The sequence below is a fragment of the Montipora foliosa genome, chromosome 7 (assembly GCF_036669935.1).
Source record: "Montipora foliosa isolate CH-2021 chromosome 7, ASM3666993v2, whole genome shotgun sequence".
In the NCBI taxonomy this organism is placed as follows: domain Eukaryota; kingdom Metazoa; phylum Cnidaria; class Anthozoa; order Scleractinia; family Acroporidae; genus Montipora; species Montipora foliosa.
In genome coordinates this window covers 26,976,218-26,997,709 of record NC_090875.1, presented here as the reverse complement: position 1 = coordinate 26,997,709, position 21,492 = coordinate 26,976,218, and the positions used below count along the sequence as shown (strand labels likewise).

The following is a 21,492-nucleotide window of genomic DNA, read 5'->3' as shown; positions in this document are numbered from 1 at the left end:
TTAAAGCAGTAGAACCAGACAAACATAATTTATCAAGTCCAGGAATCCACCCTGGTCACATGCTGTACATCAGTAGAAGGCAAGCTTTTATCATTGCATCAAACCTGCTCTCCTGTAATTCATTTTAATTGATTTGTGTTTATTAACCCATTGACTGCCGGTGGTTCCACTTTACAAGTAAAATCATCTGGTGTTAGACAGAGTAGTACGTAAAGTACTGAGTTTGGCCAGTTTGGGTGTCAAAAGGGTTAATGAGGGATTAAGCACTGAGCAAGAATAATAGACAACCATTTTTGCCCTCCCATTCCGGCTTACTTTTTATTTTCTTATTCTCACAGGTGACAAAGGGTGAAACTCTCTCCTGATGCTTTACAACCTGATGTGATGCTTGTTCGAGACCTCTGGTTGCAACAATTAGAGGCACCTACCACCATTTCCCTTTTGCGTTGAATGGATTATTGGACATTTATATTTTTTATTGCTTATTATTTTGTAGATAATATAGAAAAAGCCATGAAGTGAAAATGTTATAGTTAAAATGAAGGCGATCATAATTATAGTTAATTATCTTTCTTCTTAATAACGCTCTCAGTCAAGATGGGTGGTGTATTCACACACTGTTGACTTGCCATTTACCAGTGAGAACATATTGGGATAAATTTGTAAAATAATAGCCAGTCAGAGACTGGGTGTGGGTATTTAATGATTGTGATGAAAAGAAAGAATTCCTTTTCCTCAGTAAGACCTGCAGAGAGATTTTCGGTTAAGCAAAGGGTTTCCCACTCTGCGAGCAGATCCTCAGGATCTGCTCTGCAAGCAAGAGAGGCTCTGCAGAAATCACGTCAAGTCTTTCAAGTCGCCGCACCCCAAATTTCTGGGCAAGTTACTCTGGTCTAACAGGTTTGGGCAGCACGCGCTTGCCTTCAGTACGAAAATCAATGTGGTTTCCAGGAGTGCGATCAAGACTTGGGTTATTGACTTGGCCTGGGTTTAAAACTGTCTCCAAGCAATGGCTTGCGCATACTCAATAAAGAATCTACATCATTTCTGCAGAGTCCTTTCTTTCTCGTGGCTCTGCTGGCAGGGTGAGGGTTTCCCATTTAATCCACATTCCACCAGTCTGTGACTGTTTATTGGAGCGACAACATGCAAGTCTAAGACTATGTGTACAGTACAATAGCTGTCACCAGTACAGATTTGTTGTTACAGTAATAAATGTAGTACCCAAATTTCTAATTTACTTAGTGAAAAAAAATAACATGGTACTCATTTGTACAAATGTACCCTTCTTTAATCAGGACAGGACAGTTATTATTGGTGGCCTATGCTCCAGCAGGAGTGAAGAGCAAAATTGATTGACCCTTCTTTAATCAGAATACTCGTACCTCTTAATTTAATTATTTTCTTGTAAAACTTGTGAAATGTAATTCTCTCAAATACAGAGATATTTGGTCAATCTGCCAAAACATTCCATTCATGAGACCAACAAATGTGTTAATTTTCCACTGCAAATTTGGACCACTGTTGTCTGTCAAAATACACAGTTCTGTACTACATGTATCTGTGCACAATGGGTGAGGCTATTGTCACCTTCAATCACTATTACACATCCAACGACATTACATGAGCTGTCTTAATAATATTGCACATTTGCCACAAAAAGACCATCGCAGAGTTAGGTTCTTCCATTTTATTTATTTTCTCAATAAATTACACTTTTTGGCAAGTTGGCGTTTTTAAAAAATATGTTGCAGTGTGCCATTCATGGTATATTACACCTAATTTTAAACTAAAACCAAGCAGCAACTACACTTTAAATACAAATTCGCTGTGTTATTTAATTTAATCTACATTACACCAAGCGCGATATTTTCTTGAACAAATACAATAACAGCAAAATAGTTTATCTATTTTTTATCGACCCCTCTTCCTAACAATATTATTATTATTATTATTATTATTATTATTGAAAAGCAGATTAAAAATCATCCACAGTGACTTTCCATTATTTGTGCAAAAAGACTGCCAATAGTTGTTTCTGCAACATCAACTGACCACGTAAAATGTATGCCATAAACAAAGATAATGACTTTACAAGGCGTGTTTTAAAAGTTCTTTTTGTTTTCTAATAATGAGCACTGTTTGTCAGACACCAAATTGGGCCTGGGTTTTGAAAAATGACAAATTTATACTCAAAAGCCACTTGAAATTATTTTTTTCTGGTATGTTCTGTAAGTCACAATCATTATGATTCTAAAAAAAAAATTCAAAGGTTTACCCTTAAGGCTCAAGCAGGATGATACAATTCCATTTTCGAAATAAAAATTCATGACAGCATTGCATGAATGTCAAAAACAATAATATTCAACCTTCCAGGCTACAAGACTCTTGTAATCCAGAAAGGCTTGAAGAATACTATTGCATGTATTGATGTAAGTGGGCTTGATATTGGTCTTAATGACAGCAAGAATCCACAGTTGTAACTGATTGCCATCACTGGCCATCTGTTTTTGATTATGTATTACACATTATTCATGAGGCATCCAATTCAAATAATGTGTTTTTGAAATCTGGGCACATCTAGCTGCTGGCTGTAGGGATTGACTTCTAAAAATCCAGGGGGAATTTCAGTCAAATTAAATCATGCATACACAACATTAAATAATTTTTTTTTACATGATAAGTGAAAGATTTTAGTATTCAACTGTAGTCACTTTAGTCTTCAAGTATTCATTGAGAGCTTCTTCCCCTAAAAGAATTAAGAATGAATTAGTTTACAAACCAAGTAAATGAAACCAATTTTTTTGTATTAGTAATGTTTACCATCATGATATGAGCAGGATTTATAAACTTAAGACCAATTCAAGAGTTAATAGACGTGCTGCAAGGCTTATGGCAATATTGTAAGCAATAAACATTCAGTGTTCATATCCAGTCATTACTGTTGTTAAACAAGGCACCTAAAAAAGAAAATCTGATGAAAGGTTTCTGAAATCAGCGGAATATTGTATCAGATATGCAACCATTAATCTATAATAATAGTAATCTACAATATACAATTCATTGTTTGTTTTTTTTTCAGGTGAATCATCAATGAATTAATTATAAATACGACTAATTTGGAGGAAATTTTTTTGGGGGTTTAACCTTTTGTCACCTACTGTAGTTCCAAGTCTTACACTGTAGCTCCCAGCTCAGTTTAAGTACTGTTTAAAAAACGAACAGCAGTGTTTTATCAGGATTAAAACACCAGGCATAGCCGAGTGTTTTTAGACCTGATAAAAGATGTGCTGTAAGTTTTTTGAATGCCTTCAAAACACCCCACAAAAAGTGTTTCCCCTGGGAGTCTGAACAAAGGTTCAATTTGTGAGAGGAAGATTTTAGCTTGCAAAAAAACCAAGATGGCCTTGTTACTTTTCTTTATAATTATATATAGAATTCTAGTAAGGAGTTTTTTTTATCAGATTTAACGCTCACACGTGACGTTTTATCGGTGTCTTGAATTATCTTCACGACTTATTAATGAGTTTTTGCAGACAACCCAAACTAAAACTAAGAAGGCCATCGGTTCCACTCAGGTCATTAGCACTCAGAGAGTTTTCAAGTACAACATGCCACGTTGTCAATACAATAACAATCTCTTCCCTACTTACCCAAATCTTTACCAAAGCCAGACTGCTTGAAGCCTCCAAAGGGAGCAGCCACATCAGTCTTGTTGTAAGTGTTGACAAAGCAAGTGCCGGCATCTAAACCATCAGCTACACGGAGAGCCTACGGTACAAAATAAATAGAGATGTAAATTTTTTTTTTTTCATAGCACATGTCATGTCATGCAAAATTTAAAAAAAAAAACACTTACTGTATTATATAAAATTAATATTGGTTTTATATGCAGGCACATTTAGATCACGGTTTCTGCACAAAAAGAAAACTGACCTTGCTTAAATCCTTCGTAAAAACACCGGAGGCAAGACCGTACTCAGTACCATTGGCACTCTTCAAAACACCCTCAATGTCTCTAAAGAGAAAAGGCACAGTGACTGCATTTTGCATTAGCACTTACAGAAGGCAAAGGATAGGCAATAATATTGTTATAATAATTATCATTATATTGCTGATAAACAGAGAAGTAGTTCTACCCGAAACAACTTCAAACAGGGCTTAAATGAACCCTGGGTGTCTGGATCTCAAGGCAAACACCCAAACCACTCAGCCTGACTTCCTCCCATCCATATCAAAGCTACCTTACATAGGTCAGGTGTGGTACTTTTTTTTCTTCTTTGATCTTGCACAGATCAGGAAGTTTATGCAACCACACAACACCAGAAAGCTCAAGGAACTTACCCATTTTCAAATTTGGAAATGATCATGATTGGACCAAAGGATTCCTCCATGGCCAAAAATGTTCCATCCTGCACGTCAGTAAATACAGTAGGCTCAAAGAAGAATCCTTGGGATAGTGCAAAAAAATAATGTCACTGGTGGATTTGCTTCTATTGTGAGATTAAGTTGATAACAGTAATACGTGTAATAATAATAATAATAATAGAGTGGTTTTCAATTGAGTGTCGAAAGTAATTTGCGAATTGCTTCAATGGTTTTGCATTACTTCACTCTGTGATTCGTTCAAAGTTCTCACGCCACTTTCTTAACCAATCAAAAGTGAAACCAAAACCAATCGTGGCTTGTGCGTGCACATTTTCCAGCGCTTTGTGTCGGCTACGTGTAATTACTTCGAGTTTTGATTGGTTTACTGGATTGTCTCCTTCCTTTTTGATTGGCAAAAGTAATTACTTTGGTTTTGGTTTTGGTTTTGCGACAATCTATTTAAACTCGCTCTACCAACAACAAACCACCACCATAACATTTAGCTTAAATCATTCAAGTATAAACAAAAGGGAAACTCCTAAACAATAAACAATACTCAGTCGTAAATAATAGCTCCCAAACTCGATCCCAGGGTATCTCTTCTCTGCCTCTCTGTGAGGTCTGGTCTCAACAAATTAAGTACCCAAAGGAGAGAAGTGGTGCTCGTCAAGAGGTGGTACTACAACTGCTAAAAACACTGTTATTTTTACTTCAATCGAAGTACCTAATGATAATTATTGTTTGTTTGTTTTCTTTTGTTTTGTTCTGTTTTCTTTCTTTTTTTAAGACTACCTGGAGAAAAACCCTCAAAGAACAGTAACCTACAAAAATTCAGCCAACTTATGGCAACACCGCTAGGATTTGAACCCGATTTCATATTGGTAGGAGTTGAAGCTGATGCTATCATTGCTCCACCATGCCAGCTACTCCCCCTTAAGTCCTGGGATCTTTATAACATTACTATATGAAACTCTCTGTGTATGGTTCAATGGAGTCTAATACCAGAACCAGTGTGTGAACAGGAAAGGGCAAAAATGAATTTCCTCTTTTTGGAATTAAGCCTGAGGAAGGGGGCATGTATGCATACATACAGGTTTTTTTTTTTAACCAAAAATACCTGGCCTGTCCACTTGCTTGCCACCATAAACTAACTTGGCACCTTCAGCAACTCCTTTGTTAACATACTCAAGAAGGGAATCAAGGTGGGCTCTGTAATGACAAAAATAAATTTATGTAGAAGCTGTCAAATTAGAATTCAAACGAATTCTTACACTGTGTTTGACAACTATTAAGATAAAATGGGATGTTAGGGACCTGTTGAAATACAACCCGGTTACCAGTGGTGCGCCACCACCACCTACAGTATGGGGCCTCTTACCACCGTTTGTTTAGCCTACAAGCAGAGTCTATTGTGTTTGAGTTTGCACTGCGATCACAGTCGCCTAATAAACCATCACCAGGCGCTTATGGAAAAAGTTATTAAAACCTAGAGCTGAGATGTATAAAGAAACATTAAACAAATCATTCCAACTTACTTGTGATTCTGAGGCCCGTGATCTGTTGAGCGGTCAAGCGGATCACCGATTTTCATTTTCTTGATCTCCTCGACCTGATGCAGTAAACCAAAATGACTTTACTTTAGCGTAAAATGTATATAATACATGATTGATTTTTGTAACCAATGCTTCAATTCTGCAACCCTATACATATCCACATAAAAAAAACCTTAATTATCACATACAGCTGTACTCTCATGTAAGTACGGTACATCAATGACATACCACTCTTGTCACATATTCATCGTGAATAGATGCCTCAACAAACAGACGCCCAGCTGCTATGCAGTTTTCTCCTTTGTTAAACATGCAAGCCATCATTCCCTAGATAAAAAAAAAACAAATAAAGTGAAGTACTCGAATGTATGAGATAAATCAACAGTATGACAGCTACAACCCACTAGTAACACCCATCATAGTAAATCACACTACCCCAGACTGCATTACTTATAATCAAAAAAAAAAAATCTGGATCCAGACTTGATTCATCTGGTAACTAAAATAGGACACACTTTCCTCTCTCTCTAAAGAGGATTTTTGTCATAACTGCATCACCAGACAGAATTTTTCCACCAACTGAGCAGTCTACCACTATCCAAAAGCACTCATTTTAATCAGTCTGCTAGGGCTGTGAACCCACAAAATCCACATCCAAAAAGTATCGAAACGTCTTGATTCAGTTAGTCTTTAGATCAGACTAAAATATTATATTTTTGAATAATAATTTGCAAAAATTCAAAAATATGAAACCATTTAAAAAATAAGTCAGACAATCTGGCTTCAGATTTTCCCAGAAACCCAGACTTATTAATTTTTGTGTATTTTTTTACCTGTCTGACAGCCCTGTCCATATCACAGTCGTGAAAAATAATCAAAGGTGATTTGCCACCAAGCTCCAGAGAACACTTCTTTAAGTTGCTGACAGCACAACTGCAGGATAATAACATTTATTTTAGTAAAGAAACTCTCTTGAAGAAATTAGGAAAACTATTCATCAAAGGTATTACTCAAGCTTCGAATTCATGAAGTTAAGTGAACATTTTGTTGGTGCATATACTGTAAGTACCACTGCCTCCTTATCAACTGAAAAGAAGGCCGATGATACATGTATTTTCAATTGATAAGTAAACATGTTACAAATTATAAATTATAATTACATTATAATATTATTAATACTGTACCTTTCCATGATTGATTTGCCAGTTTCAGTTGATCCAGTAAAACCAACTTTCCTAATGTCAGGATGAGAACAAATCCTATTGCCTACAACAGAACCTGTAAAAAAAACATGATTATTGTTCTATCCTGTGTCTTTAATGATTATAGATGAAGTCCTTTAAGTCTTACAAACAGTACATGTAAATTCCATTTTGACATTTCATAGCATTAAGAAACATATCACATTTATTGACTGTCTGTACTTAATTAGAACTACAGCCTGTCCTAAATAAATCAGAAAAGACTTCAGACCATTTGCTGCTGACATTTATTATGCATGTTGTACACATTGTTGAGTCATGTACTAGTCAAGAGCTGTACCTGATCCTGGTAAAATGTTGATGACACCTTTTGGAAATCCTGCTTTAGCTGAAAGCTCAGCAAACTTGAGTGCTGTAAGTGGGGTCACCTGACAAGTTAATAAAATATGATTGTGTAATTTAATGAATTTACAATTCCTATTGCCATATTCTCTAGTAACTTGCACAAATCCCATAATACAGCTCTTTTATTCCCCCAAAACTTTGCATGTAGACATTGTTTTCAATTTCTCGAGGGACATCTTCATGACCCAGGAGAAATTGCAAACAATGATATTTATGCAAAATTTTGGGGGGTTAAAGAGGTGCATTATGGGATTTGAGTAAGTAAAGAATGGAAGGAAAATAACTTACAAAACATGGTCAAGTCTTTTTAATTTCCACAAACCTCAGCTTAAAAAATTAATGCTCTGCTTGAGCTGAGTTAGAAAAGATCCTCAGCCAACTTTTATTCCTCTCTTAACACAGGGGACAAAGCGAACACCTCACCAGTCCCCTTTTAATTGTTGGACTTTCATCAGCCATAGCATCTTCAATCACTGGTCAAGCACTGCCAGGAATGAGCCACCAAACCAATAATGTTGACATTACCTGATTACTTTTTGGCTGGCATTGATCAGTTTGGATCTGATCAACTTAGGATGCTTTCCAACTGACAGAACTCGGTCAGACTGGGCATTTAGACAGACTAACTCTACAACAACTTAACCCTTTGACTTCCAAACCGGCCGAAACCGGCCAGACTTGGTATTTTACTCTGTCTAACGCCAGACGATTTTACTCATCAATGGGGGACCCCTGGGAGTCAATGGGTTAAAATCAACACAGAAGAATGTGAGGGATTATATGCAAGTGCTCCTTCAAGTTGTTGAATTTTTTTTTGCAAACTGATGGGTCTGGCCTACCAGGTCTGACAAAAGGAAAGCACACAAGTTACTATAAAATACACATACTGTAGTTACTGGAACATGTACATTATAATACTAACAGTTGCAAACACACCTGAGCTGGTTTGAGGATCACTGTGTTGCCAGCTGCCAACAAAGGAGATATCTTCCAAGCTAACATCATCAGAGGATAGTTCCAAGGCACAATCAAACCACAGACACTGCACAAAAGTCAAAGAAATTATTATCTACATACAGTGTACTCAATAAATAAAAAGCTTACTGCAATATTACAGCTAGGGTGATGACAAGGAGGATAGTTTGGAAAGGAAATTGTTACTGATTCTTAATTTACATTTAACTTTAATAAGGCACTCCCTTATCATGATTGTACTTTTGCTTACATTAACCAGTCGTGAACTCTTGTCTTGGCCACAATCGATATTAAATATAAACTACTGTCCACTTTTATGATGAGCAAGACGGCAGTTAATTAAATATTATTTAAATATTGCTTCCTTTTTGCTTTAGTGGTGAAGGAAGAACAACCACAAATAACCACTGATGCAAGAACAAACTTTGTTTACAAGGTCATGACCATTACCCAAAACTTTGCAATATTAATAATTAGTATTTTAAAATTTTTAATCAATCATGACTTTTTCAAGGAGCTCTCCTGGTGTTTGCTGTACTGTTTGGTTTGTCTCTCAAAGACAAACGTTCAATTCAGTCTGCTGATAAATATGCCTACGTAGACTAGATAGTACTATCATACAATCATGTAGATACTTCCTTTTTATCAAGGCAAAACTACCCTGAGTGGTGAAGGAAGTGCAACCACATACCTAAACATGTTTTGTCACATCATCGAAAGTTCCCAACCATACAAGTCTGTGACCATAACCTTAAAAGCAAGGGGGAAATGGCAAACACAATGAGGTGTGGATAGACTCTGTTTTGATTGGATCCAAGGGATTTGTACACTGTCTTGTGCAAGAATTGTATGTAGCGCTCCAAACTGGATTTGTAACAAGATTTTAAGTACTAAAGTCTTTTGGTTAGGTAATTACGGCTGCTTCCATTTTTTAGAAGCATAGTTAGCTGGGCCTGTTCTGGTTTTGATTTTAGGCTCAGAACATACATTACATTTAACAATTTTAAGTGTTTTACCTACTGAGCAAATTTTCAAGTATTTTATACAGTTACTGTACGTACATTCCTGTTGTTCATTAAAGAGAAAAGTTGTTCTTGAAGTGAAAATAATGCACCATTTGTAAAGAAAAAATGTAAATGCTCTGTTTATAGTGGAAGTGCACTTAGCTATCAAGCTAGTCTACAGGCCACCCCACTTTAAACAATGTGAAAGAAACAATTCAAACTTAACAGAAACATGATTAAGACCCCCAACTGGCAGGAGGCAACCAGTTGGCTATTTACCAAGCGTGGTAGAGTTGAATCCGGGACAACCGGAAACAAATCCAAACCAAAGGTTAGAATGGGATTTGAACCCGGAGCAGCCGCTTGCAAACCCAACGCCCTAACCACTCGACCATGCTGCCTTTGTCATTACGGCCCTTTTAATTAGTCATGAACATCACCCTACCCTGGTAATAAGGCCACCCTGTTAATACGGCCAATTTTTTAGGTCTGTTGATGATTGTATTAATGGGGTTCCACTGAAATAATAACTACATGTATTATTATCACTGGTACTGTACGTGTGCAATTAACATCATATGATTAAATTATTTACCAGGTACATGTTCACTTACCCGATAGGCACTCGCTTTGTGAAGGAGAGATTCCTGTTTGGTTTAGCATTGTTGATTGGAATGGTTAATCCCTACAAAGGAATTAAACAGGTTATGTTAACCCAGCTTAGCCAACAGATCTGGCTTAAGAATGACAAAATTTTGAACTTAAATTATAATAAAGTTATTTAGTATACTTGAATTTTGTCTGCCCATCCTGCAAAGTAACGCACTGTGTCGATTGACATGCCAACGTGAGTCTTGAGGGCAAGTGTGTACACAGCCCCTGAATCAAGTGACTCTATTGTTGCAAGTTCTTCTCTGTGTTCATCCATAAGTTCAGCAAGCCTAGTGGAATAGGAAAAGAGATCTATTAATTAATACAGGTTCCTTTATTTTTACAATATTATTAAGGATTGCTGTGAATCACAGTTGATCGTCATGTTTGTCATTGTTGGCACCATGATGGTCATCTCAGTATCGATCATTGTCACCACTATAATCATCGTTGTCATCATCCTCATTTTTGGCAACATTGTCCTCCTCATCATAATCATTATCATCATTATCATCATCGTCATCATCGTCGCCATCATTGTCCTTGTTATCATCATCATCATCATCATCATCATCATCATTGTCATCGTCGTCATAATCATTGTTGCTGTCATTGTCCCTGTTATCATCATCATCATCCTTGTCATCATCATTGTTGCAGTCATTGTCCCTGTTATCATCATCATCATCATCATCATTCTTGTCGTCATCATCATCATCATTGCTTTCGTCACCATCATTGTCGCCATCATTGTCCTTGTTATCATCATCATCATCATCATCATCATCCTTGTCATCGTCGTCATAATCATTGTTGCTGTCATTGTCCCTGTTATCATCATCATCATCCTTGTCATCGTCGTCATCATCATTGTTGCTGTCATTGTCCCTGTTATCATCATCATCATCATCATCATTCTTGTCGTCATCATCATCATCATTGTTTTCGTCATCATCATTGTCACCATCATTGTCCTCGTTATCATCATCATCATCATCATCATCATCCTTGTCATCGTCGTCATAATCATTGTTGCTGTCATTGTCCCTGTTATCATCATCATCATCCTTGTCATCGTCGTCATAATCATTGTTGCTGTCATTGTCCCTGTTATCATCATCATCGTCATCATCATTCTCGTCGTCGTCATCATCATCATTGTTTTCGTTATCATCATTGTCATCATTGTCGCCATCATCATCAAAAGATAAACATAATCAGGCCAATACTACATACAGCCCTGAAATACATGTACATCCCTTAAACCCATCCAAGTAGAGCACTAGCACACCTTTCTATGCCAGTCAAGCTGCACGCAAGTTGAGTAAATCTTTTCTTAATTTTTTGGCACGTTTTTTTTTTTGTCACACAAGCAAAAGAAGGGTACAGGAAGAGAGAAGATAGGACTTCAAGCATTACAGTATAAACTGAAACTGACCTACGGTATTCAGAATTTAAGTGATAAAGCTTTCAATAACAGAAGAACTCATTACAACAACTTCTGTTTGTTTATTTATTTTAAGTAACTCAGAAGTGTAAGATAGTTAGAAATATAAAGCGTCCCATCTTTGAACTTACTTGTACATCAGGTGCCCACGGTCTCTGGCATTCATTGTTCCCCAAGGCCCATGGTAAAAGGCTTCCTAAAGTGGAATTTAAAACAGATCAACTAATCAGTGGTTGTTCTCTCTTTAAAACTCAAAAGCAGTGGACTCCCTAACAGCAAACAGATATGTAGCTACACATATATAGCTCCCAACCTTTGCAGCTGTGACTGCAGCATCCACATCCTCAATTGATGCTAAAGCCACTTGGGTGATAACCTACAGTATTGAAAGATTCATCAGACATTGTTTATAACTACAATATTAAAGGGGTAACACAAGGTCTCATTATTGACACAGTCCTGGCCCCAGTTGTTCAAAGGATGGATAACGCTATCCACCGGATAAATCACTATCCAGCGGATAAACACTAGCAAACCCAATTGAGTTATCTGATGGATAGTGATTTATCTGGCGGATACCGTATCCATCGTTTGAACAACTGGGGCCTTATATGTACATGGATTTGATTTCTTGCTGCATTTTCAGTTGTAAAGGGGCCTACGTGTACATGTGCAAAAAGCACTGTTTTCCTCCAATACATTGCTCAGTAAGTTGTAACATGTCCTACAGACAGTGAACACTGCTGGCTACAAAAAATTAATGACTCTTCTCAGGCCTCAAACGTCTTGATACTAGACTTCAGTTAACATACTACACATGTAAAAATATTGAAGGGCCGCAGCCAGGGTGAAACATAGTTGAAATTTAAAAAATGATCTCTGCATGGCTAAAATGATTGAAAACTACGAGCTTTCGACTGCCTGAACTGCAGTCTTCGACGGGTAAAATGAATGATAAGAAAGCGGTGAGAAAATTTGAAAAAAAAGCGCGAATTGCGAAATAATAAAAATGTTAATGGTTATGAATGCTTGTTAAAAAGAATGTTGTATTGCCCAGGTAACGGGCAAGAATTGCTATCTGCTATAGGTGTCACTCTGGTATGCCACACTTATGTTTTTCTGGTTCTAAAAGTGCCTTTGTCAGTAATTGACGCATTTTCAAAATCAATGGCGTGGTTGTTGGACCAGGCGTGATTAGCAATTCTAGAACCTTTGGCCGCAGTTTTGGTGTTTCTCAAATGTTCTTTTTCGGGTATTACAAGCTCTGCCAGTTTCCCCAATATAACATCACGAACAATTTGTACAGGGAATTTGATACACGACGTTGATCTGCGATTCCATCGAAGGTCAGAATTTCGGAGCTGGGAACTGTTGTTGTAGAGTCTGATGACTTTTAGCCAGAGATGTTTTTTTTAAATTTCAAATACTACATATGGACTGTCGCTCATTTGCTCTTTCATTTGACAGAATGTGTCACTCTCTTACCGAACCATCAGCTGGGTTTATGCAATCAAATGTTCTTCCACTGGATGAGTCCACAAATTCACCATTAATGAACAACTGATTGGGCATGCAAACTGTCATGTTGTTCACATCCATGTCAACCTACACGGTACAAAGAAAAAAAGTGCTCGGTCCAAATTTGTCTTAGGTCTTGTCTGTTTCGAGAATTTCCAGTCGTTGATAAAAAAGGGTTAAGCTTAGGGTTAGGGACCCACGACCCACCCACCCACGCCGCTTAGGCACTCTCTTTAATTTTGATAATATGCCCTGACCCACCAGCCCCAAAGCCTCCGCATTAGCCACCCAGTCCGCCCTAGCAGGAACTCACGCAAATTTAAAGGGAACTATGGGTTAAAAAACTGCAAGTACAAGTAAGAGATCAAGTTGGTTGGATAATGGCCAAGTTCTATAATTATAATAATATCCAGCCACATTCATCAAACAAGCTTGCTCAATAAAGGCCTAAATCTTATAAAGTTATTAAATTAACTCCCTTGAAAGGACTGCCTGTACTTACAGTTTTACAACTGAATTCCTCCAGTCCTCCACCTCGAGATCTCAGGACAGAGAGGCGAACAAAATCCCCATATCTGAAGTACCACCAAAGACAAATGAATGGTCATTGCCTGACGGTTCTCTATCTTTGACTGAGAACACAACAGTTACCATACTACCTTGTATTCATGTAAATGTCTTCTGCTTCTAACACTATTGAGAAAGCTTCTTTCAGTTCTTCAATGAGCCTGAAAACAAATGCACCATCATTAACTCCAATGAACACAGAATCCGAAATACATGTATCGATTATAATCATAATCGCAATGAACTTCATTTATTAAATTAAGTGTCAACTGTCAGCACTAATATATTAGGGACACCGTAAAGGAATCAAATCAACTCATAAGTCATTCTTTGATGAAAGGGGAAAACCGGAGGAACCCAGAAAAAACTTAAACCCTAACACAATTTGACTTTGTAAAAAGCAAGTGTTGTTACCTTTTTAGCACTGGATATTATTCTTAACACCAGAAATGAAACTCGTCAAAGTCACATACATGTAAATTTTATTCTTAATAACTCAATAACTCCTAGGAGTGAGAATTAATGGGTTTTACTTTGTCTAATGCCAGACGATTTTACTCATCAATGGGGGAGGGGGGGGGGAGGGGGGTGGGGTGGTTCAGGAGGCACTGGGTTAATTAACAGCCTCTACATGTATCCCCTCAAAAACTATGTCCCCTTGTCGCCTAGGAGTGAGACTTAATAGATTTTACTCTGTCTAACACCAAATGATGTTACTCATCAATGGTAGGGGGGGGGTGGTTCAGGAGTCAATGGGTTAATTAATTACTCTTAGGTCTGTATCTGGAACACCTTAAACAGGTACACCTTATCCCATTGACTCCTGGGGCTTTCCCATTGAGGAGTAAAATCGTCTGGCATTACACAGAGTAAAATACTACCTGTACATGTACAGGTATAATGATAAACCGAACCTTGTAACATCCATGGATCCAGCACCAGCTTTGAAAAAGTCTGTATCTTCAAGAATATCAGGGTTTGCCAAAATCCCAGCCCATATTTCCTGCCATGAAGAAATGTCACATTTACTGTAACTGTGAAATTACATCAAAAACTTAAAAGGCGACTACATGCATCTTTAAAAAATTAATAAGGGGATTGAAACTGGATAGGATAACTCAACCCCAGTTTTTCATTAACAAGCAAACCCAAAGGCATTACAGTAACTTAAAAACAGGAGCAATGGGACACCCATAAGATCTTACTCTCAGTTTTGCCTCCATGCTTTTCTCCTCCTCTGTAAGCTCAATCACCTCAGCTGCTTCCTCCATCTGACCAAACTTGGCTGCTTGGATCATGCGCCCATCTTCAAGTTGCAAAGTCTTTACAGTTAACTGGCGAGAGAAAGAGAACAAACTGAACTTTAAATTTAAAGGGGCTTTTGTCAGTGCTGTACCATTGTCATGGCAACAGTTGGGAACTTACAGACACCCTTACAAAATTGCCTGATAATAATAAAATTATTACTAATTAGTCATACGTTGTACATACGTTTCTTTACTGAATCGAAAGGACTGACAGTCTTGTAATTATTTAATTGCCATTGGAAATCCAAACCCAGTATTTGCTTACCATCTTTCCATCTACTCCAGTCAGTGTCATACCACCTTTATGCACAATAGCAGGCTTCTCTGAGCCTTCTATTGTCACAGGGGTTCCGTCAGGAGGTGTATCACCAGAAGTCAGTGAGGAGCCATACAGAGTAACTTGCTATAAGAGAGGAAATAGAAATTGTACCAACAAGATAATAATAAATGATTGAAAATCAAATTAACTGAACTTTAATTAAAATCTTACCTGGCCATCTATCACGCCCCAAGCTCCTGGAAGCTGCAAAACAAATCAAAGTCTCTGTGAGACACCTCATTGATGAAATGTAGAGCAAAGCGATATATATTCTACTAAATAAAGACTTTTAAGACTAATTTCGATAACTCAATAGCAAATTCAGAACTACCCCTAAAAATAATAAATAAGAGCAAAGGGTAGATTCAAACCTGTGACAAGTGTGCTTCGCACTTCCATTTGGAGCACATTCGTCATAAAATTTGACTGCCCAAACGAAACTTGAAACTTAACAACCCATTGATCAAGTGATCCAATGAGCACCTGAAGCCACCTCACTATACTGCATTGAGACTTCATCATCAATGAGATAAAAAGGACAAAAGTTGCATCTACGCAAAGATTTTCAAAAATGCCTTTTTTTCTACTAATTATCAACGAAAGAGAAGGGCTATCCAGTTGGACCTCCTAAATTATTTTCTTTTTGATCATCTAACAGTAAGTACCTTGTCATTTCCACGAATAAAATTGTGTAGCATCTCTGCTGACTGGTCAAAATTTATCTGCAGAAGAAAAAAATGTGATATTGATTGTTAATGAATAACAACTGTAAAAAAAGTCTTCTACTTATAAGAAAAAAAGAACCACATTAAATCACCATCAATGTACGTACATGTACAATTAGTGATACTGACCTTTGCAACCTCTTTCTTTTTCCAGATTTTATCATAAGTTGCCCCTTCTTCTGGTTGAGGGATTTTTGGTGCCTTTCCGTCACTAATTAAATCAACCGCTTCAACCTAAAGTAACAGTACAATAATATTATTATTATTATCATTTCTTTCAACCCTTAAATTAACAATAATCAATTCCACTTGATGTAGCATGCCCAAGATAGGAAACTCGATTTCCGGGAAGTAAGCCCTTTATTAACCTTTTAACGCCGAAACCGGCCAGACTTAGTATTTTACTCTGCCTAACGCCAGACGATTTTACTCGTCAATAGGGAACCCCTGGGAGTCAATGGGTTAAACCAAATGATAACTTAAATTTACCCGGTACCTCAAATCTCTTTACAGAAAAATCTCAAACCTTGGCCTAGGGTGTATTGCCCTTGCATTGAAATTCTCCTTTTAAGTCACCCAGCTCACTCTCTCTAATGTAGTTACTTACTCTAACAAAATGCTTTATACAAAAAAGATCACTTTGCCTATTTCTAAATTTCACTTTCATACCATGCCTTTGATGCCTTCTGGAAACAGGAATCTGTTATACAATGTGTCAACTGTATCATTTGGATCAATGTCAACACTCTTCTGAAGCAGAATAGGACCAGTATCTAAACCATCATCAGCCCAAAATACACTGAAACCTCCTTGCTTATCACCTTCCATAAGAGTCCTGAAAAATAATCAGCTACAAATAATAACTAATTCATTTAAGATTAATGTATATTGTTAAGAAGACAAACATTATCCTAACGACATCTAGCACTCTCTGTAGGTTTGTCATGGTTTTGAGTTGTGAGAAAATCCAAACAATAAATTTGACACCTAATACTTTATTTAAGCAATAGAGTCCTGACTTTTTCTGCGTTTGCATAGCCTCATCTAAACACAAGGGGGAGTTGGGAGAATTCAAGACAGTTATGCAAATCCAAGACGCAGTAGAGGGTTTGCATATTTAATTTGTCAAGAATAATTTTCACAACTCCCCAATTGTTTAGACGAGACTAAGTAAACATGGAAAAAAGTCCTCTAAATTTTGCTTTTATAAAATATTTCTTAAAAATAATTCGACAAATGAACGAAAATGCTGGTTTTTTCACTTCTTGATTGAAATAGATTTTCTTGATAACGACTCAAATTTCCTACCAGCCATACAAAACGCGTGTCTGACAACACATAACCAATCAAAATTTGTGTGATGTCACAGCCATGTTTACATACCCTCATCTAAGCACAGCTATTGGCCAATGAGAGTATGCATACTATCCTAATTATTTTATAATATTTAATGGCCCACTATCTTCCCCTATAGCTCAGTTGTAGAGCACCCAAACTAATAAGGGTCTGTTCACATGGAGATGGGGAACCCCTGGTAGGTGAGGTACCCCGTCTTGGTAGGGTAACCAATCTCTCCATAGAATTTCTCTTCTTTTCTTGATTATGTTCACGTGAGAGATACATGTAGGGTATCTCACCGAGGCAGGGTTGCCTGGACAGCCGGGCCAGGATACCCACTTAGGTGGGGTGAGTTTTCTCCATGTGAATGCTGAAGGTGTGGGGTACCCCGCCTGAATAGGGTGATTTATCTTTAGTTTGAACATTATGCCAAAGCATTTGAAAATCTCACCCCAGGGCTATAAATATTGCATGTGAAAGCTCGCTTTTTTGACTACAGTTAGACAGTCTGAGTTTTCCACCCCCATGTGAAAAGGCCCTAAAGTTCCAGACTCTGGTACCCTGGTGACAACGAACGACGAAACACTGATTCCCCATTTGTTGTCGCTTCAGAGAAGAAGAAGAAGAAGAAGGAAAAACATCAGAGACCAGGGTACGACAAAGGAGCTCAATTTTTTCATCCCCAAGTCACTGTCAATAAAAAAGGTACATTTCTTCAAAAAAAATGTTTTTCTGTTATTTACAGAGTGCTTTGTTCTTAAGTTACGTGTTCACAGGTAAGAGTACTTATTTTCAGCACATTCAGGGTTACGTGTACATACATGTTAAGTGCTGATGTGGCAAAAAAAAACTGATGATTATTTGCAAGACCTTTCTATGTAAAGATAAATGATGTTCTTTATCTTGAAATATCTTTACTTTCATCACAGAGATTTGAATTTCAGCACTGTGTTAAACAACACAGCAAGCATCAATAATAATTATTTTTACTTCATGAGCCTTTTATTAAAAGACAACTCTTGATCGTACAACTGTTGACATGTGACTCAGAAAAAAAAAATAATAAAAGTATTAATGCTGTCAATATGGAGAGGAAATAAATATTATTGCGTTCGCAGCTAAAGAAGTTATAGACTCTCCGTTTCCTTTTTACCAGCAAGAGAATTGCTAAGTAAAGATAAGAAAGTTTACATCCAAAACAAAAAGGTCTTCTGCAAGAAACCTAATATACCCTCGCACTCAAATGTCAGAAATATACAAAAGCCAGATAAATGTCCATAATACAAAAGCGATTTATGCACGAGGGCAAAGAAAATTGGAATTTAATAAACATTACATAATTAAAATACATCGTAACAATGGCACATTTATAAATTACTACACATAAAGCACTCTTTTGGAATCGAAAATAAAACAAACAAGAGCTTTTACAAAGCACTCAGATGATACAAAGGTGTTGAAAATCGACAGAACTGCTCTTCGAGGCCATCCTGATCTCGGCGAATTGATAAACATATTTTAACAAAAGCAAAATATTGTCGAATACCGGCCGGTCAGGCTTTTAATTGACCTCTTTTGAATTCGTGCTTTGTTTGAATCCCAGTTTGACTGGTTTGATAAGGATTCAATGTGAAACTGGTTGTGCTTCAAACGCAGATAAACGCAACACTGTTTGAATACACTACTGAATTAAATTTGTAAAATCTTATTCCGATTTTTTTTTTGTCTGTTCCGTTATTCTCATTTCGAGAAAGTCGAGTGGATAAATCCTGCGTTAAGAGTGGAGCTCTTAAAACTGCTCCAGTGTAAATACAAACGCGTTAAATGGATGTAAAATTGGTACCCATGGAATATTAACCTCGCGGACAAGGCACGTACGAAGGCACGAACTATGCTTGCTTCACATGCCAAAAACAGAGCCAACTTACCAATTTATGGCGGATGCCCCTCTGTGTCTTGGCAGTAAGGAAGGATGATAAATTATTGAGCCATGTTTTGGAAAGTCGATCACATTCATAGGAATAAATTGTGAGCAAAATGGCAAAACATTGAGTTCAGCACCGCAAGCCTTGTACGTATCGACAACCCCTTGAATGGGTTCTCCTTTTGTCCTCCATCGAGGAAACTTAAAAACTTTAACACCGTCTTGTTCTGCTCCAGTCGCTAAAATGTCTGGCTTTCCTTTCACATCGGGGACGGTAAAGACTCCGACAATTTCATGACCTTTTGAGCGCAGACTTTTGTAAACTTCCAAGCCAAACTGTGACTGTCCGATCACCGCTACCTTCAAGGAACCCATAACGTTTCTGGTTGTGTAGATGTTCCTCGTTGTTTTCACTGCGGCAAACTGTACAAAACGAAAAGCACTGAGCATTATTCGCTCGATTCCACAATAATTTTGCACTCCAGTGAGAGTCTTACCCTCTTGAATAATTTTGAAAGTGAGAGATGCTATCCTCTACAATCCTGAACGAAAACTGTTGTGAAAACGAGTTGAATGTTAACAAACACGCGCCAATCACAGAGAGCTACGCTACGTAACCTGAAAGACTGGTTGGACGCCAAAAGTGGGCGGAATTGGGGGTGTGTGCCCAAAAAACAACAACGTGAAAAATTACGTTAATTTCATCACCAAAAAGCTTTTCACGCTTATTTCACTTTAAGGTGCTTTGTTATATATATATATATATTTTTTTTTTGGATGTATAACTTGAATGAAAAATTACAAATAAATCCGTAAACGACGTGCAGAATTTCTATGAAATAAAAGCCGTTCGTATGACATCTCTCGGCAAATTGCCAGATGTGCGATCGCGTCCTCTTTCTATTCACGAATACAAAGTGTACATGAAGACCAGATGCAACTCATAACTGGTGATAATGAAGCTTATTTCGAAGAGGAAATCATGTTGCTTTGCATTTTTTATTCCCCGAAGCATTTCCGCAATTGTTCTTTCCACTTGCTAAAGCCTTGAAGCGATTTTCGATCGAGAAGAAAAGATCTTCTCTTTATACCTTCCATATTGAGCCTGAGTTACTACAGCTCCTGGAGATTTGATCCTTTCGCAAAGAAATTAACTCACATGACGAGGAAACGCACGCCAGTTACTTCTACTAACTGACAACGCTCTATCGTCGAGCCAATACAAGATAAATGCCTGAACAAATAATGTAAATAATCGATAACATAATAATAATAATAATAATAATAATAATCAAAATTGAGAACTTTCAAAACATCACGATTGACCATATTAAAATCACGAATGCACGAGCAAAAATGCCTCCATCGCTGTTTCCATAGCAACTTCCGTATTGCAGTCTGACCATAGTTAGTAGAGGGAATGGTTATGAAACACGGCAAATTTCTTTGTTGTAGGTTTTTGTTCTCTTTTTTGGCCTTGACCGTGCACAAAACACAATAGTTGTTTACTCCGTAGTGAGGAACTAACCAATAGAAACGTGTTGATTACGTAATTCATGCATAGTGTATGAGCCCAAAAACAAAAGATTGTGCACGGTCGTGGACTTTCTAATAGTTACTAGTTAAATCTGAGAAAAATTAACTAATTAATATATAATTAATAATTATCACTCTTGTTATTAACCAAACAAAATCAGTACAATATTGTTTGCAAAGTGAGTATCCTGAAGAAGTGTGAATGTGGCTAGGTAAGGAGTTCCAGTCTTTCACAGTTCTTGGGGAAAAAACACAAGACATAAGTGGTCCATCCTCTGAGACCCAGGGGCAGTCAGTCGGGACAAGACGAGAAATCATGGGTAAAATCGGGACTGCTGTATTCTCGTCCCGTCCCGACTAATGACATTAGTATTACACGAAATACTGGAAATAGGTTGAAAAAAAGGAGAGATTGGAAAAGGACCTCATGAAACGTTGTTTAGATAAAAAATAACTCGGTTGGTTAATACAATCCTGTTGTTAATCAACCGATGAGCTTTTCACCTAAGCAACAGAGGATCTGTCGAAATCCAGTGATTGCAGCATTTCCGCATACAGTGTTTTTATTGTAGTCTCCCTTTATAAACCTAGCTTCGTGTCTCTGAACCATTTCAATTGAATCAACCAGAACCTGTATATACGCATCCCACACT

At 37.3% G+C, this 21,492-nt stretch overlaps 1 protein-coding gene across 2 annotated transcripts; it reads right to left on the bottom strand.

Annotated features, from left to right (window-relative positions):
* Nucleotides 1-1,675: 1,675 nt before the first annotated feature.
* LOC138011626 (cytosolic 10-formyltetrahydrofolate dehydrogenase-like) lies at nucleotides 1,676-19,880 on the bottom strand. 2 transcript variants are annotated; one of them, XM_068858732.1, is made up of 27 exons: nucleotides 19,801-19,880; nucleotides 19,308-19,726; nucleotides 16,711-16,876; nucleotides 16,171-16,275; nucleotides 15,982-16,038; nucleotides 15,488-15,520; nucleotides 15,263-15,400; nucleotides 14,896-15,024; nucleotides 14,605-14,693; nucleotides 13,783-13,851; nucleotides 13,626-13,698; nucleotides 13,091-13,210; nucleotides 11,919-11,981; nucleotides 11,737-11,801; nucleotides 10,298-10,448; nucleotides 10,122-10,192; nucleotides 8,465-8,570; nucleotides 7,464-7,551; nucleotides 7,106-7,199; nucleotides 6,755-6,854; nucleotides 6,150-6,248; nucleotides 5,904-5,977; nucleotides 5,486-5,577; nucleotides 4,345-4,450; nucleotides 3,937-4,018; nucleotides 3,654-3,771; nucleotides 1,676-2,749 (listed from the first exon to the last, which is right to left on the bottom strand). In XM_068858732.1, the coding sequence occupies exons 2-27, from the start codon at nucleotides 19,676-19,678 to the stop codon at nucleotides 2,694-2,696; spliced, it is 2,715 nt and encodes a 904-aa protein (XP_068714833.1). In that variant the 5' UTR covers nucleotides 19,679-19,726; nucleotides 19,801-19,880; the 3' UTR covers nucleotides 1,676-2,693. The 2 variants fall into 2 exon arrangements, with proteins under 2 accessions (XP_068714833.1, XP_068714832.1); XM_068858731.1 differs by having other exon boundaries at nucleotides 19,308-19,862.
* Between the last annotated feature and the right edge of the window lie 1,612 nt (nucleotides 19,881-21,492).